This window comes from Spea bombifrons, chromosome 1 (genome assembly GCF_027358695.1).
Source record: "Spea bombifrons isolate aSpeBom1 chromosome 1, aSpeBom1.2.pri, whole genome shotgun sequence".
Lineage (NCBI taxonomy): Eukaryota > Metazoa > Chordata > Amphibia > Anura > Pelobatidae > Spea > Spea bombifrons.
The window spans coordinates 128,798,971-128,815,977 of NC_071087.1; the positions used below are offsets into that span (position 1 = coordinate 128,798,971).

The 17,007-nt window shown below is 39.2% G+C and overlaps 1 protein-coding gene across 1 annotated transcript in view; it reads left to right on the top strand.

Annotated features, from left to right (window-relative positions):
- Positions 1-16,023, top strand: part of SUSD2 (sushi domain containing 2) — a 64,681-nt gene extending 48,658 nt beyond the window's left edge. The window contains exons 26-27 of the mRNA XM_053473496.1: positions 10,752-10,848; positions 15,329-16,023. Of these exons, the coding sequence (XP_053329471.1) occupies positions 10,752-10,848; positions 15,329-15,383 (152 nt within the window). The 3' untranslated portion in view covers positions 15,384-16,023. The remainder of the gene's footprint in view (positions 1-10,751; positions 10,849-15,328) is intronic.
- Positions 16,024-17,007: the final 984 nt, after the last annotated feature.

Genomic DNA, 17,007 nt, shown 5'->3' on the forward strand with positions numbered 1-17,007 from the left:
CACTTGTCTTTTTGTGGAATAAAACGTGTTCCTGCTACAGCCCTCACAAATTGTTTCCTTTGCATGCAAGGGCAGGTTATTGCAGGCAAGAGGATATATTATTGGCTGCTTCTATGTATGTATTCCTATGTGTGCTTTAAGTACAATTTACCCTATAACCAGATTCTTTATGTGTTCCCTTGAAGGGATTTTATTACAGTCCTGTATTGTGAATGTGTGTTGGATAGGGCTCAATTATATTCGAGTGTATTGTCTGCCAAATATATGTCTGGAGCTGCCTCCTGGATGAAAGCTTTCAGTCCACCTCTGGCTGGGGACCCTTAATAAAAATGGCATTCTTTGGGATTATTGTTTTCTTGGCACATTGATATTTTAAGTAATCCACTTTGCCTCACCCAAGGGCATATAGTTTGTTTCTCATGGTATGTACGTAACAATCAGTAACTATATTCCCCTATATCCTTCTACAAGAACTATAGATTTCTAAGCCACTTTGCTGCGTCTCAAATGTACTTTCTCTATGGTTCCTTTGAATAACACACTCTACTGTGGATGAATGGTAGATTAGCCTACAAATTATTCATATGACAAGAATGTGTATGAGTTGGTGGATATGAGAAAGGGGGGCTAGTGGTGAAGTCTATGCATTCCTTAATTTATACAAGACAACTGTAGGGATACATTGTGTGCTGCTGTTGGGAACATACCATGAATATTATTTTCTCACATTAGTCAAGGATTTCATAAGGCTTGATGAGGTTTCACAAAGAATTCAAAAAATTCCTGTATGAAATTTCAAGTCTGTTCTGAGGCTCCACCTGTTTGGGTATTGGAAAAGTTACAAAACGCAAAGGTGGTATTTTATGGTCTGCCGCGCTAAATACTGAAATTTTTTTGAGGCCCTTAAGTGAGGAGTAGATAAGACTATAGCAAAATGCTAATTAGGTTACAAGAACTGATCGAGTATGAGGCAAAGAGGAGATTCTCTTAGTGGATAGGCCAAGTTCACGATTTACTATAGTATTGTGAATACATGTGAAAAAGATATTTTCCATAGCAGCTATTGTAATCATTGCATGTTCCCATCCCCAAACATGCTATAATCTCTTAAAAGAACCTTATCTTGATCCTACATCCCCATCAAACTACTATCTGGCCTCAAAACTGCTGGAATACTTAACATATAATTGACTAACTTATTTTTTCCCTCTAACTCCCGGCTTGACCTTCTACAATCTTGTTTCCATTTACAGCACTCTATTGAGACATCTCCAAAATTACTAATGCAAATATTTCATGACCTCTCTGCAACATTTGACACTGTTGACCACCTCCTCTTTCTGCAAACACTTCATGCTCATGGCATCTGTAAAAAAATCTGCCCAGTCTCAAATCAAATCTCTCTGACCATACCTTCACTGTCTTTTTCCGGAACTTGTTACTCTCTCTTACTTCAATTGGTTGGTGTTCCTCAGGGCTTTTTCTCCTTTGATATTATCTTCTAATCTTCTAATTCTGCAATTGCATCATGGGTGGCATCCCATTGAAGGTCAACATGCCCAAGACTGAGGTTCTGGACATTTTTCATCCCCCCCGTCCACAATTGCTGAGATCTCTATCACTGTTGACAACTCCTCAGTCCACCCAAAAGACCAAGTTTACTGCTTTGGCGTCACAGTTCTCGTTTTCTTCAGTCACTCACCAAATCATGAGACCTTCACCTGAGCAACATCTTCCAAATCTGTCCTTTCCTCACACAACAAGAGATGACAACATACTAACCCATTCCCATGTAATATCTCATCTGAATTATTGCAACTCCCTACTAACTGGTCTCCCCTCTCCCTGATTTCACTGCTCCAATCCATCCATTTTCCCCCACTTTAAGTCTTTAAAGTGGGGGTGTGGCTTATAATCAGGGTTTAGCGCAGGGATGCACAATTCATATTGTCCGATGCCCGGGACATTCTGGGCAGGGGACCTGGATCCTCCTCTCCGTCAGCTGTGGACGTCTGCACCGGAAGGTTACGTCACGCCGGTGCTCCACCATAGAAGCCCCGGCGGAATTGCCGGCAGCGGAGGTCTTCTACGCTCATCACACAGACCTTCACCGGCTGTGGCGATGCCGTAGACAACCTCCGCTGCCAGAACTTCAGCCAGTGCTTCTCCGTCATAGAAGCCAGGCAAAAGTGCCAGCAGCAGAGTTCCACCGGCCGGCCCCGCTAGATACCAGGGAGTCTGGGGGTGCATTGGTAATTCTGGGGGGAGTGGCATATCTAGGGAGCAGAGTGGCATTTCTATAAGTAAGGTGCATAATGAATTAAGAGGGACCTTAAAATGGCTAATGGTTTTCCAAATTTCTGCTTGTATATAAGCTATGCTGACTAACTGCATAATAGATACCAAAAATGTTAAAATACATGCATTCCTCTTTATTAGGTAAAATACTGTTTTACCATTTCACTAATGTGTATTTTTTCTTTAAAATAGAACCAAACATTTAGGGTGCGGCCTATAATCGGGTGTGGCCTCTAATCGAGCCAATACAGTATATCTTTACTTTCATATCCAAATAGACTCCAAACCATCCACTTTGTTCCTCCCACCCGTGTTAAACACTCTAACCCCTTGTGGCATTTGATTGTATGATGATTATAGAAATCACACAAAAAAAAAGAAGTGGTCAAAGCAGGATTTTTTCGGCATTAATCAGCCAATAATATGTACAGATTTAGCTAATTGGGTGTTGTATGCACCTGTTGAGACCCACTCACCAGATGTGCATATGTGTCTACAGTCTAGAAGATAGCATGTCGCTGCAAAGGTTAAATGTTGATCTTTAGTCACAAAATCAAAATTATAAAACGTATTACATATGCAACCAATTTTTAAAATATATACTACAGTAGTAATATCATTAAAGGCATCACTAAATGAACCTGTCAATCATCAACCTCATCATGACCAAGGGTATTTCACAGCCAAAAGACCGAAGTTTTGTCCGTGTTTGTCACCATGTTTATGTTTAACCATAATTCCCTTCGTTTGTATTTAGTGTACCCAAACATACAGTACATTTTGTTTCTCAAATTGCAAAAGTTGGACTTTTGTTTTAAACCGCCTGCATTAATATAGAAAAAATGCATTTTAGGGTGTAATAATATTATTATACAAATACATATGGAGACAATACCAGACACTCTTTGATGACCTGTTTGTTAATAGGAATGTACAAAGATTGACTTTGACCAGTGCCAAAGCTAGACGACTGGGTCAGATCATCTCCAAAACTGCAACTCTTGTGGGGTGTTCCCGGTCTGCAGTGGTCAGTACCTATCAAAAGTGGTCCAAGGAAGGAAAAGCAGTCACTTCGCTAAGGTTCATGGGTGGCTAAGGCTCATTGATGCTGGTGGGGTGGGGTGCTGGCTTGTGTGGTCAAATCCACACAGGCAGACGAGCTACTGTAGCTGAAAAAGTTAATGCTGGTTCTGATAGAAAGGTTTGTTGTGTATGGTTTGTTGTGAGCAGTCAGGGTGCCCATGCTGACCCCTGTCCGCTGCTGAAAGCTCCTATAATGGGCGCGTGAGCATAAGAACTGGACCAGGGAGCAATGGAAGAAGGTGGCCTAGTCTGATGAATCACTTTTTCTTTTAAATCACATGGATGGCGTGCGTCACTTACCTGGAGAACACATGGCACCAGGATGCGTCCATGGAGGCCCTACCTCGCAACCTACAGGACTTAAAGGATCTGCTGCCAACCACGGCACACCTTCAGAGGTCTAGTGGAGTCCATGCCTCGACGGGTCTGCGCTGTTTTGGCAACAAAAGGGGGACCTACGCAATATTAGGCCGGTAGTCATAATTTTATGTCTGATCGTTGTACAGTATATATATATATATATATTTATACTGTACATACTATTTCATTACTACTACTATTTTTTCAAGCCAACAGGCAGTCCAGAATAAAACTAAACACAACTACAAAATAATGCAAACAATGTCTAAATATATATGAAAAAGATCATCCATTAAGGGACGCATAACATTACACAATGATATTGCTTGCATTGTAAAAACAGCTTATTCCTATGGCATGAGTGACGAGACAGAAGATTGCTCAAAAACAGAGGGATAATTATAGCCTGTAAGGGACTTTTCCAACCAGCAAAACTGGCTAATGAAATGGTAGACTCAGAGTTCAGCTACAGCACAGTATTTGCGGTGTCATCTGATATCAGTCGGTTTTGCTTTTATTTCCATGATCAACTCTTAAGTAGCTAATTTAAAGAAAAAAATAAACAAAACCCTTTAATTTAGTACAGAAAGACTGGTACAGAAATGAGGGGATAGAAAAGAAAGAGCATTACCGCATTGGAGATCAATGCAATAATGAATAAATCAAAAAAAGGAAAATCATCACAATTGATACAATGGCAAATCATTAGACAGCGGGGTAACCGTGCCGCAACATAAAGTGGACACGTGCTTTTAACAAGCTAGGAATTAGGAGAATAGCTGCACATGGCAAAAACACATATTACAAAAAACAAGAGACCAAATACAGTAATGTGTACAATAAAATGCCCATAAGCATGCCCTTGCTAATATAAAAATGTGTGACATTCTGTGCACTTTGCACAGCTGTTACCTGAGTACCAAATCCCACAGCAGATTTGATAGCAGTGGAGTCTGCTTTGGGAGTGGACACTCCGGACACTCCGCACACTCCATATATATACACAAATATTTGCAAAACATATATAAAATTCTGATTTCTTTATTTCCAACAACCTATGTGAAATATGCAACCAAGTCTTTCCAAATATTAGCTTTATAATATGTTCTGTGATGGGAACGACCTATACCCCGACTGGGTACACCCGCCAGATGTTGCTTCCTTCTGCAGTCAACAGGAATACAAGACTTTGATCATCGGGTGGAAATAGTGTCAAAGATAGCAGGAAATACAGCCTCTCAGGAACCTCGGTGGCCCTGTAACATAGCGATACAGTGCTTTACTGTCCTGACAAGGACAGCACCGAGGCTTACCCCAATAACAAGACACAGCTTGTATTGAGGTAAAACAGGAACTATTTAGACACAAAACATTATAGGATAAGGAGTATAATCTCATCAACTGCCAGACAGCCAGGCGCCTCCATACAGTTCTAAGGCCAGAAATGCCCACCCAACAAAGAGTCACTACTTCGGGGTGATCCAGAAGGAGCGGTGTCAATCCCTGGGTACAAATAGAGAGCTCAGGGTCCAAGGATTTTATGGTCCAAAAAGTGACGTGATCAGACGTTGGGACTATGAGCAAAGTCAAAAACTTTCCCGGGAATTGTCTGTGCGGTAGACAGGCCAGAGTTCCATATCCGCGGCTGGGTAAACCCCGGTCTTAAAGATTGGTAATAAAACAAGTGTTCCCAAACAAGCTCCCTCTCTCCGTAACCACCACGAGCTTAATATAGCCTCAGAAGAGCGACATGGTGGGACAAAGGGTGTCCGTAGAGACGCATTTCCAATTGTCAGCTGGCATCGCTGCGTTTCCTAGCCATTATACAGTTCCATGAATTTTCGGCTAGGTCCCAGTCTGGCGCATTTAGCGTTTTGGGGCTTGTAGCGCTACCATAGCTGGCTATTTCATGGGAGTCTGGTTAAGGCAGAGCATATATGGGTTTTTCCATTCATCCTGTGCCCCCCAATGAGCACAGGGTGACTTAGACATAAGTCAGGGGACAGGGCAGGCAGGTAGGGAGTCACCCCAGGAGTCACCAGTGCCCCTTCCAAACTCAAACTTACCCTCATGTGTCCTCAGCCTCAGGAGGTTACCATGACATGTACATAAGGACTTGCCCCATCACCCAGATTGCACCCATAAGATTTGCCCCAGCACCCAGATTGCACTCACAGGACTTACTCCGCAGTCAGTTTGCACCCATAGTGGTCTCCTCTCAAGAGTCTCAGGTCTCCCCTTGATCCTCCCCTTTCTCATCTCTTTAATTTCTCAACTCTCCCTTTGTTCTTCATCTCTCCTCCACTCTCCCTTTATCTCTCCATCTCTTCCATTTTTCTTTATGCCTCTTTTTTCTCCTTATCTCTCCCCCTTCTTTTTGAATTCACGTTTCATTATGTCTCCTCCTCTTTCTCCTTACCCCTATCTTCTATTTTCTTTCTGATCATCTCTTCTTTTTCTATCTCTCAATGTTCTCTTTATATTCCCACCTATCTCTCATCCTCTTTCTCTCTCTCTCTCTCCATTCTCTTTACTTGTCTCTTTTCTCCTCTTACTCTTTGTTACTTCTCCTCTGTCTCCCTACCTCACCTTTTATCCTATCTCCACTTTTTGTATATGTCCCCTCCTCTCTCTCTTAATCTCTTCTCCTCTTTACTGCCTCTTGTCTTTCTCTCTCCCTTTTCTTCCTACCGCTCCCTTTCTCTTTTATCACTCCCTCTTTCTTTGATCCTCCTTTCTCATTATATCTCCTCTTTTTATTTATCTCATCTCTTCCATTTCTCTTTATCTCTTCCCCACTTCTGATTATCTCCCCCATTCTCATTATCCCTCCTACTTTAGAGAAAAGAGATCCATCTTTCTTTTCTCTCCTCATCTCTTGTTATCCTCCTCTTTATCTCAGGCTCTCTTCTTTTTATTTCTGCACTTTTCCCCTCTCCTATTTCATTATCTCTCTCCTTTCTACCCATCGCTCCTCTTATTCATTATTATATTTGGCCTTCGCCAATACTTTTGACTCTTCACCAGTAACTTACATACGCAGTTGCACATACACTCACATTTACAGACTTGCACACTCACACCAATACACATGCTTACTAACATGCACTTACATATACACATCCATGGTCACACAATTACACATCCATGCTCACACGTACACATCCATGCACACACACATACAAACCCATGCTCACACACACATATCCACATCCATGCCCACATACACATCCACATATTCTAGGCTGATGTAAGTAGAGAACGCTGGTTGACTGGGTTATTCATAGACTTATTGATTTATTCAGCAAACTGAGTTTGCATGTAAATGCAGATCTTATAATAATTGATTCACAGATTAACTTTTTAGCTCTAATTAAAGTATATTGTTTTGTGTTCTTTAAATCAACTGAACATCTACAGGCCTTCATGTATGATTTTAACTATATAATTAATGAATATTTGACTGCTGGTTTTTGTTTTTTAGCCTGTTTCTTTGTAACCATTTTTTTAACAGCAGCAATAAAACTGAACATGGGTGGTACTTTCTCTCCAACAATGTATGTTGCATTCAGACACCCCCTTATGTCCTAGGGAGCATTTAAAAAACTTGTAACTTATGGCTGTACTGGATTGAGCTCACACTTCTACTACAATTTACTGTAATAGAGGGAGATCCAATTCAATGATTTCATCAAAATAAGATTAAGACATAAAACTGAACTTTAAAAAAACACACAAAGAAACATATTCCTCTCACTCTACTGTCCGTCCAAGTATTCCAAACCACAAATGTGCTGGAAGGATGAATCTGTACTCTTTTAAAATGTTGTTTGATTTAATGAAAGTTTCCATGGAGCATCTCTGTTAATGATTACTCTTAATATGCTTCTAATTATAACTCAAGTGGATTGCTGGGACTGTTGATGCTGGGCTCATTCTCTTCTCTTTGAAATAATTCTTGCATTTTTTACATTCCAAGATCCATTCCAAGCTCTAGATACATATACAGAAACAGATACACAAAAGCACGTTAATTCAACTGAGCATTCCAGCAGTGTACAGTGTCAATGATATCAAGCTACATATCAGATCTACGTTTGTCAAATGGCTACAAATTGAAAAGTTTCATTTCAATGTTTAAAGCATAATTTCTTAACCCCTTAAGGACAATGGGCGGTCCCTAAACCCATTGAAAACAATGCATTTTGAGCCCGCACATGTACAGGCTTTGTCATTAAGGGGTTAATGCTCTTCAAGTACTCCTGACAATGCTCATTTTTAGGATATTCTCAGATGAGGATGTGTGTAACAGTTATTATCTGCCTTCTCCACCACATGTGTTCTTTGGGGGGGTTGTAGCATTGTTAACCCTATTGCTCGCAGCTGCACTAAGACTACTGTAGCTGCTTGACAGAGTACGAATGGACCAGATCCCACCTTGTACTTTGGACCAAGAACACCTGTCTGCCTTATCTTCATAATGTGAGACAAAGTTAACTCTATGGTGCATAGTTATATGCTAAAATCTCTTTGTGTAAAATAATACATGTTATACAGGCTAAAGGTTAATACTTGCATGTAATTAGCTTTATTACACACAAAAAAATAAAAAATAGTTGTCTAACAAGTTCCATTCATAGTGATTTCAGTTCATGCAGCAAGTAGAATGGGGTCTATTCCTTGTACATGACTGATTCATAAATTATCCCTAATACTAGCATTTGAAATTCCCATAGGAGTGCCTAGTTAAAAAAAATGTATGGTTTGATGGGGTAAATTGAATTGGCTTGGTTTAAAGATGTCCCAAATAGGCGCAGACTGGCCAGATGTCAAAATAAAAAGAAAAAAATCGACTACCACAAACTTTGACAAAGGCTGGTTGTAGAATTAGTGCATGGAAATGATTAAAATACAACCATTTTAAATAGCCTGGGTGTCTAGTTTTCAATAATATATGATTTGATGGGGTAAACTGAATTGGCTTGCTTCAAAGATGTCCCAAATAGGGACACACACCACCTAAATGTGGCCTTTTAGCCCCCAAACAACCAGTAAAACCCATGCATGAGACTGTACTCAGGAGATGTTGCTGAACAGATTTTGGGGTGATGTTTGACAGTAACATATACCAAGAGCTATACATTAATACCTGAAGTACAATATGTTAAAAAAACACATACAAAAAATGGCTACCACAAAGTTTGACAAAGGCTGGTGGTAGAATAAGTGCACGGAAAGAGTTCAAATAGCACCATTTTAAATACACTCTAGTTTTCAAAAATATATAGTTTCATCAGGTTAAATTGAATTGCACAGCTTCAAAGATGTCCAAATCGGGGCATGGGGGCAGAAGCACCCAATGTCAAAATTCCAAGTAATAAAACTGAATTGTGCATGCCCCAAATGTGTCCTTTTAACCCCAAATAACTTGTCAGACTCATGCATGGGTGGTATCAGTGTACTCAGAAGATGTTGCTGAACACATATTGGGGTGGTGTTTTACAGTGACATATACCAGGAGCTGTATATCTATACCTGAAGAGCAATTTGTGTGAACCCCCCCCAAATAAAGTGCTCCCACAAAGTTTGACAAAGGCTGGTAGAGAAATTAGTGCATGGAAAGTGTTAAAATATCTGCATTTTTCAATATATTATAAGTAAGAAAAGGTGCTTTTTTGAATTTATTGTATTATTTTGTAGGAAGTTAGATGATATAATCAAAACATTGTATCTAAAGAGAGCCCTTCTTGTTCTGAAAAATATATATAACTTGTGTGGATACACTAAAAGAGAGAGAAGACAAATACAGCTAAACACGATCGCCATAAAAATGTTAAAACAGCCTCGGTCACGAAGGATACAAAAATAAGCAGGACAGCCCAGTCCTTAAAGGGTTAAGTTTTACGTTGTTACTACTGCCTCTTCTTTGTTATAAACACGTAAATGGAAAAAATTACTTTAGAAATTGAGTCATGTAAATACAATGAGTCCTCCTGTTTCTAAATGTGTTACTTTCATAAATAGCTATCAATCGGTTGCAGAGTCGTTTCGGAAGTCTCTGACCCCATCCATGCCTTTGAGCACAACCCCTAAAGCAAAAGTGTCCAATAAAATATGGGAGGTATGCAACATTTACTGCAGCCAGAATAAAATGTCCCCGAAGAGACAGGTACATTACCTGTTTATATTTATAATGGTATTTTGGAGTATCTATAGTTAATTACAGTTTCTTATACCATTATATATTGTAGTTTAAGCAGCCATTAATGTGCGTTTCAAGGGGGTGGAATGAGGAGAAGGGCAAGTTTGCACAATATTAATACATGTATACATTTCTGAATGTTGCTTCTGATTATAGTCCATCTAAATGAAGGTGACAGGAAGCTGATCTTTCACTTTGACTGTTGTGAAGTTATCAATGAGCACATTGTTAGATTCAGTCTTCTTTGTCCACGAGATTGGAACATTCTGTTCATGTTTCCTCCCTGGAAAACATAGCAATGTAGATGACATGAATTAGGGAATTGGACAAGATATGAGTCAGTATCTTGACTGAATTGAACTACTGATTGTGCTTTCTTATATTTTAGTGTAGCGGAACCAGAATGTGAGATGTGTTTTGTCTGATCCGAGTTTGACACTGTACATTTGACAAAAGTCTGGTGAACAAGTTCATCAAGTTTCACATTTTCTTGACTGTGCATAGACATTTGAATATCTAGGCAACTCCTAGACCTCTAGGCCTCCTAAGTTCCTCTTTGAAGACTTCTTATAGAAAACTACAAATAGGCACTTATAAGTAAACATACATCTACATATACAGTAGGTAAATATGCATATAGCCACATGTACAGAATATGCACACACTTTGATAAATTACTTACTTCCAGGGTTAACTGTATCAAGAAATATGCATTGAAAAATGAACTTGCTCCCCAGATGAACACAAAGAGTGAACTAGTTTGAAATAATTTTCTCCTGCATTTAAACAATTCTCTCTCTCCTTGCAGATAACACCCTTGGCATTGTCCTTGGATGTGTATTCGGATTCCTAACATTATTAGTCTTAATAATACTGATCGTTGTCAATGAAAAAAAACGCAGCAAGTAAGTATTTCATACATAAAGGGGATGGTTACAAAGGTGTAAAGATGGATATTTAAGATATTATCAATTATTTTATTAATATATCAAAAGTAATCCTAGTAAGACATTTCTTATTTGAAAACCTTATAAGGAATATTGGTTGGAAATATTTGTTCTGGGTTAATATCATCATATGGGAAAATAAAGAGGGGACACGACCTAGACATGGTGGTTATGTTTTTGTTGTAGAATATGTATTTTGGGACAGGGGGAGCTGATAGGGGGCTGATAATTAACGAACCCCTCTTAAACCTAAAGTTGAACAGGCTGTACTGGTTGTGCTGTAGAATGTGGAACAACTGATAGTTTCCAGGTATAGATTTCATTCTATTGAATAAAAGGATTACTGATAAGGTACTGCCCAGGGCCAGGTGGGTGCCGCGCCAGTCGCAGCAGCTCTTAGTAGAGGCACTGGGCCCCCAACTTTGTGGCATCTTGACCCAGATCTGCCCTACAGCTAGCAGTATAAGCATGAAGAGTCCTAAGTGGGTGGCTTCTCTTGATCCAGCTGAGATAAATGTCTTCATTGACAGTGCCATTCTATAGATATGTTTATATAGTAAATACATTTAGGTGACAGAAATGCTTCTGTAACCCACGCAAACACTCTGTCATCACATATACATTAACTTATGAAATATGAATATAATATCTGTTATGGTATGTACAAAGACGTGACAATTTGTAAACACATTATATTGAGAACCTTCCTCGTGGAGTCAGATGTGTGCTGTTAGTCTTGCTGTGTGCAGGCAGTGTAACATAATACTGGAGCTGGAGATGTTTCTTTTGCTGCAGAGAAATTACTCCAACTCATGTCACGGCGGGTCCCAAAAAGCTAGATAGGTAGTAAGTGGCTTGTAGCAAATCTTGCACATTTTCAGAATTGTGACACCAGCGCCCCAAATGAACACAGAATAGATGATTTTCAAATGGAGATGAAAACCCCCTTTTCACACTATATTGGGTTCCCTTGTCCTTTTATGTGTAACAAAGGTGAATACACATGGCCTTGTGGAGTCAGAGAGCGTTTTCCTCCACTTTGAAGCAGGCAGAATTGTTGCTATGCAAAACATTACAGTGTTTACATTCTTGGTGGGACATCTGACATGGTTCTTCCAAAATATTGGATGAAATGTATGTGATTTATTTTGAAACCTATATACTTAGCATTTCATAACTTAATAACTAGCATGTTATCACACGCTTACAGAAGTGTTCTGCAGCCTGATTACTAAAGATTCTGTCTCTTAAAACATGGAGTTAAATTAGAATTAGTTTCCAGATTATTATTATATTTTATTTATATAGCGCCAACCATTTACGCAGCGCTTCTTACAGGACATACAGTTGAAGGGTATGACAAAACTAGAGTTGACAGACTACAACGAACCTTTACATTAGGTAAAGAGAACCCTGCTTGCAATCTTACAATCTAGAGGCATTGTGTTATAAAGATATCCATGTCTGCCATCCCTTCCTCCTTTATGCCTTATTTTCCTCCATACCTGCCATCTCTTTCCCCCTTTATATCTTATATTCCTCCATGGAATATAATTTGTTTGTGCACGTTAACACTAAATGCACATACTACATGTTTTTGTGTTTGTTTTCCTTTATAATTCAGTTGTTAACATCAGACAATGGCAGCTTGATCCTTCTGTTCGGCTTTTGCATGTTTCTCAACCCTTTGTATGCCTGCGCTTTTTGTGACTATGCTTCTCCTCTTCGGAACATGATAAAATTAAAATACTGCCCCCCCCCTGAAAAAACTTCTGTGGAGGCCCATGGTTCCACTACATCCATGACTTAATTCCCCCAACCTGTTGTAATGCATTTGAATGCTTCCTTAAACATTGCTGCTTTTGGTTATAATTCCATGGGGTTTACCTCCTTCCAAAACCCGCGCATTGTGCCATGACTGTATTACAATGACATTGCAAGATTTGAGAAAAGTTAGACTGAATTCCAGTGTGACCAATACTCCCTTCAGCAAAAAAAAAAAAGAACTAAGATTCTTCTTATAAATATTTTAGTAGTGTGTAAGTGTCTCGGACATCACAAGCAATAGGAAAAATGCTTTGTTGAAAGTGCATTAAAAAAAAAATGCTTTGTGAAATTTTGAAATAGATTTCCATTAAAATAGTTTTTAAACTTCTACTTAATTTTGCTTGTTATGATTGTTATGATTAAAAATATCTTGGGATAGGATGTTCTGTTAGCTCTAGGATTTAGCTGTGAAATAATACCATAGCAACATCGTAACCATCATCTGTTCATCGTAACCATCATCTATATGTGCAATGGAACAGTAATTTATACTTGTGATATAAAATAAAAGGAAATCATTCTAAATATATCAAGGTAACATTTGTTGATGATATATCACTATAAATAACTTAAAATTGGATCTGTGGCCAGAAACAAAACATGGATATCTTGTTTCCTACCCGGTGATCAGGGTTGGCCTCCTGCTGCTGCTCAGGTTCCACCTTCTCTAGTCCACAATCGGGCTGTCCTCCTGTAGGTGATCCTAACCGCCGAAGAGGATATCTTGTAGCCAGTTCCCCTGGTGTACTCATCCTTCTTTCAGCCACTGCTCCGGCTCCTTCAGGCTGCAGTGGTCGTTTCAGGCGTCACGTGCAGACGCACCGCACTAAAGATGGCCATGAACACAAACACATTGTGGATAGACGCCACTCCATTTCTAATTTTGCTGCCAAAATCTAAATATGGTGCCAATATCTCATACGAAGCCCTTTATAAACCCCAGAAACTAGAATGATATGCCAATAGATGGTCATACCTGTGCTAATCATAGTGCATCCTGTCCCACTGCATTCTTATTCATATTGATTCTATGTTTGACCCCAGCTTGACCTCAACAACTCTGTTCTCAACAACTCTGTTCTCAAACTCAGTTTTATTATACAACTCTCCTGAACTCCGGTGCCCTGACTACAGCTTGTCTGTGCTCCATAGAGTTTCCCCCTGATCTCTGTAAGATCATCGAACTCAAAATGCTCAACGCGAGGGGGAACCGGTTGGAGGACCGACAAGCTCTTTTGGGACACTGCAATATAGTCTCCTCTGGTACACTGAGTGTGACATATATGTTGTACTTTATTTTTTTGGGTGGTTTTCAAATATTTTTTAATAATGCATTCTTATTTACTTTGCAAGGGTGTGGTGCAATAGCTGGCATGCTCCTGTACAAGACCTGACTGGGCGCAAATATTAACTCAACTTTTAAAGTACAACAGTCCGTGATGATTTGGTTCAACCTAAATATATATGCCACCCCGCGCGGTCAACTATGTGCCCAATATAGGTCTATTTCTCAATCCTTGTTTATTTTTAATATTTAAAATTATTCTTCCTCTGGGAATTCCACTTCTGAGAGGGGCATATGCCAGCTATGACAGTACTATAATGAATTCCTCTGCATTAAGGTTAAACATGCAAACATAATTTACTGCTCTTGAAACTGTACCAAAATACAAGTGTCTTTTCTTGTACTAATGTTTTATATTAGAGGAATATTAGACATGTACTAAACTGTTTAGACACATTCAATTCATTCTTTTTCTCTTGCTGATATGCAGCATTTTCGAAACCCACTAATTTAACACATGTCCCTGTCTGGCAAATAATCAAAACATCATTTCACAACTTTTAATAGCACGATAGTCTTAAGCCTATTCTATGATCTGTCTAGTTCTACTCACTTGCCACAAGCTTTGTACTTATGAGGTGAGGCCGATCTGACCTCTATTTGAATCGTTCGCTAATTTTAGACTTACCAAGAATAGGAGTATTGTGGTTTGTATTAATGTATTTTAATCCAGTATATTTTATTTCCATTGATAAAGTTAGCTTCAGCAGGTGGCACATCTTAGCTAGGAATTTGTGACCATGTTTATTAGATATCTACAACAGTTGTAAAAGGGAACAGGATTGTAAACCAAAAAGGAGAGTGGTGTGATGTTCTTTTGCTGAGCTAAACATTTGCATCTTCACTCTGGTAGTTTAGCAAATAGACATGAACTACATAATAAGATGCAGTTAATTACAGTAAGGTATAAATAAATGAGACAATGTAAAGGAAGACCTGAACCACCCCTGTTGTCTTGTGCTAGCGATATTTGTACACGAGTCAAAATCTAAACATTTCAGTCAAGGTGGACCCCATGAAATAACTAGAGTCTCTGACTGGGGCTATGTTCTATAATAATCCATTTGAAGTATCGTATATATGCCAATTTTCTATGATATTGTACCAGAAATGAGTATAAATCATTAAATGGAATCCAGGTTCTTCATGCAATGAAGGATGATATCATCACTGGTTAGGTGACTAACCCAAAATTAGCTCAACAAAAGACCTACACAATGTAGAAATACTGTAACTTGCAATAACCCCTTTTTCTGACCTTTACAGGAAGAAGGAAATAACTGTTCCACCAGTGACATTCCAGCAATCTAGCGAACCTTAAGGAGAATCCTAAAGGAACTCGTCAACATGACCTTGCCACTGAATATAAACTTTGATAACATACGGCGGAAAAGAAGAAAAAAGAACTATTATGGCAAGATTGTAACATGTACTCACTAGCAACTCATGCTACTAGAAACCTGGAAAATTCAGTTGTATCCCCTAATGATGTCATGTAATATGTAATGACACTATGACATGCGCTGGGAGCAGGTGTATAATAATTGTATTGATTTTAACCTTTGGTCTTCCATTTTACACACTGATGAATCCAGTGTAAATGATATTTTCCAAAGATTTTGTAATCCATGTAATTGGGAGTGATGGTTCATTATGCATTTCACGTTTTATGTTCCTATTTATTTCACATGCTATTATATATAAACACTATACATATAAATATATGTTTGTTGAGGCAAACTATGTATTTATTTTAAATAATAAACCCAAACTAAAAGCTCATAAAAAGTAATTTGGAGGTGTCTCTGGCCTATACTTGCTGGTCTTGGCTTATCCTCCCTAGCCATGTCTTCTAAAGCCTTGCCCTGACTCCACTCAGCTTTCACTCTCATGTCTATGTAGTGCAGGGTTTATATTTGCCCTTGGGGTATAGCCTTTGATTTCCCATCAGTAGCATTGGTAGGCAGCAATGGCTCTGCGCATGTGAAGACTCTAACCACTCGTTCCCTACTGAGGAGATCCCACTGTAAAAAATAGTTGCTTCCCAAATCCCCAAAAACAGGCATTATTGTTCCCTCACTTCTCCAATGTCCCAGTGTGTATATTGCAAGCAGTTTAAAGAAAATCCCTTGCGGGTGAGGAATTTTGAAACATCTTGATCCTGGATTTTCACGCAGGTATAATAACTATGTAACATCATTTTCTCTCTGCTAATCAGGAAACAAAAGAAATCACCCAAACTGAAACAGTAACAGCAGATCACACAGCTCACTGTTATCACCAGATAATTCTGAATTGCAAATTCTAAAGACAGAAAGTAATATACTAGACCAAAATGATCTCCCTCACTACAAGCCAGTCGCCACTCAATTATTAATGGGTTTAGAATGGAAGAAAATGTTCTCACAAGCAGTGCATTATAGTTTAATCTTCCAAGTAGTCCATACCACTGGTTTTGTTCAGTGAGTTATTTTGTAACCCAAAATAGGCCAACTAGGCCTATGGAGGCAGGTCCAGGTGGGTGACAGTCCCGCTGCAGTGGGGCACATGGCACTCTTGGGTGATCAGGCCCCCTGCTGTGTAGCTACTAAATTGTGCAGATCTCCACAACTAGCTCATTAACACTATGGAGACCTTTTCCGGGCACAGCTTCTATAAGATACATTTAAAGGCACTGGGTGGCTTTAAGACACAGAGTGGCGGTATTCTGCAATGAAAACAGTGGCCACAGAGGGGGTGGATGGTGGCATTGCCCTACAACCAAGGTAAAATACCTCAGTCAGCATGTCCATTTCAGAATAGTCAAAGGAATTCTCTTGTAGTAATAGGTTATTTTTACTGGCACTCTAATGTACCATGTTCAAACAGAACAACAATCTACTGGGATAAATATCACATTTGTAATGTATTCTTAATGTTACTGCTGCTGTGCAATGAGATACACA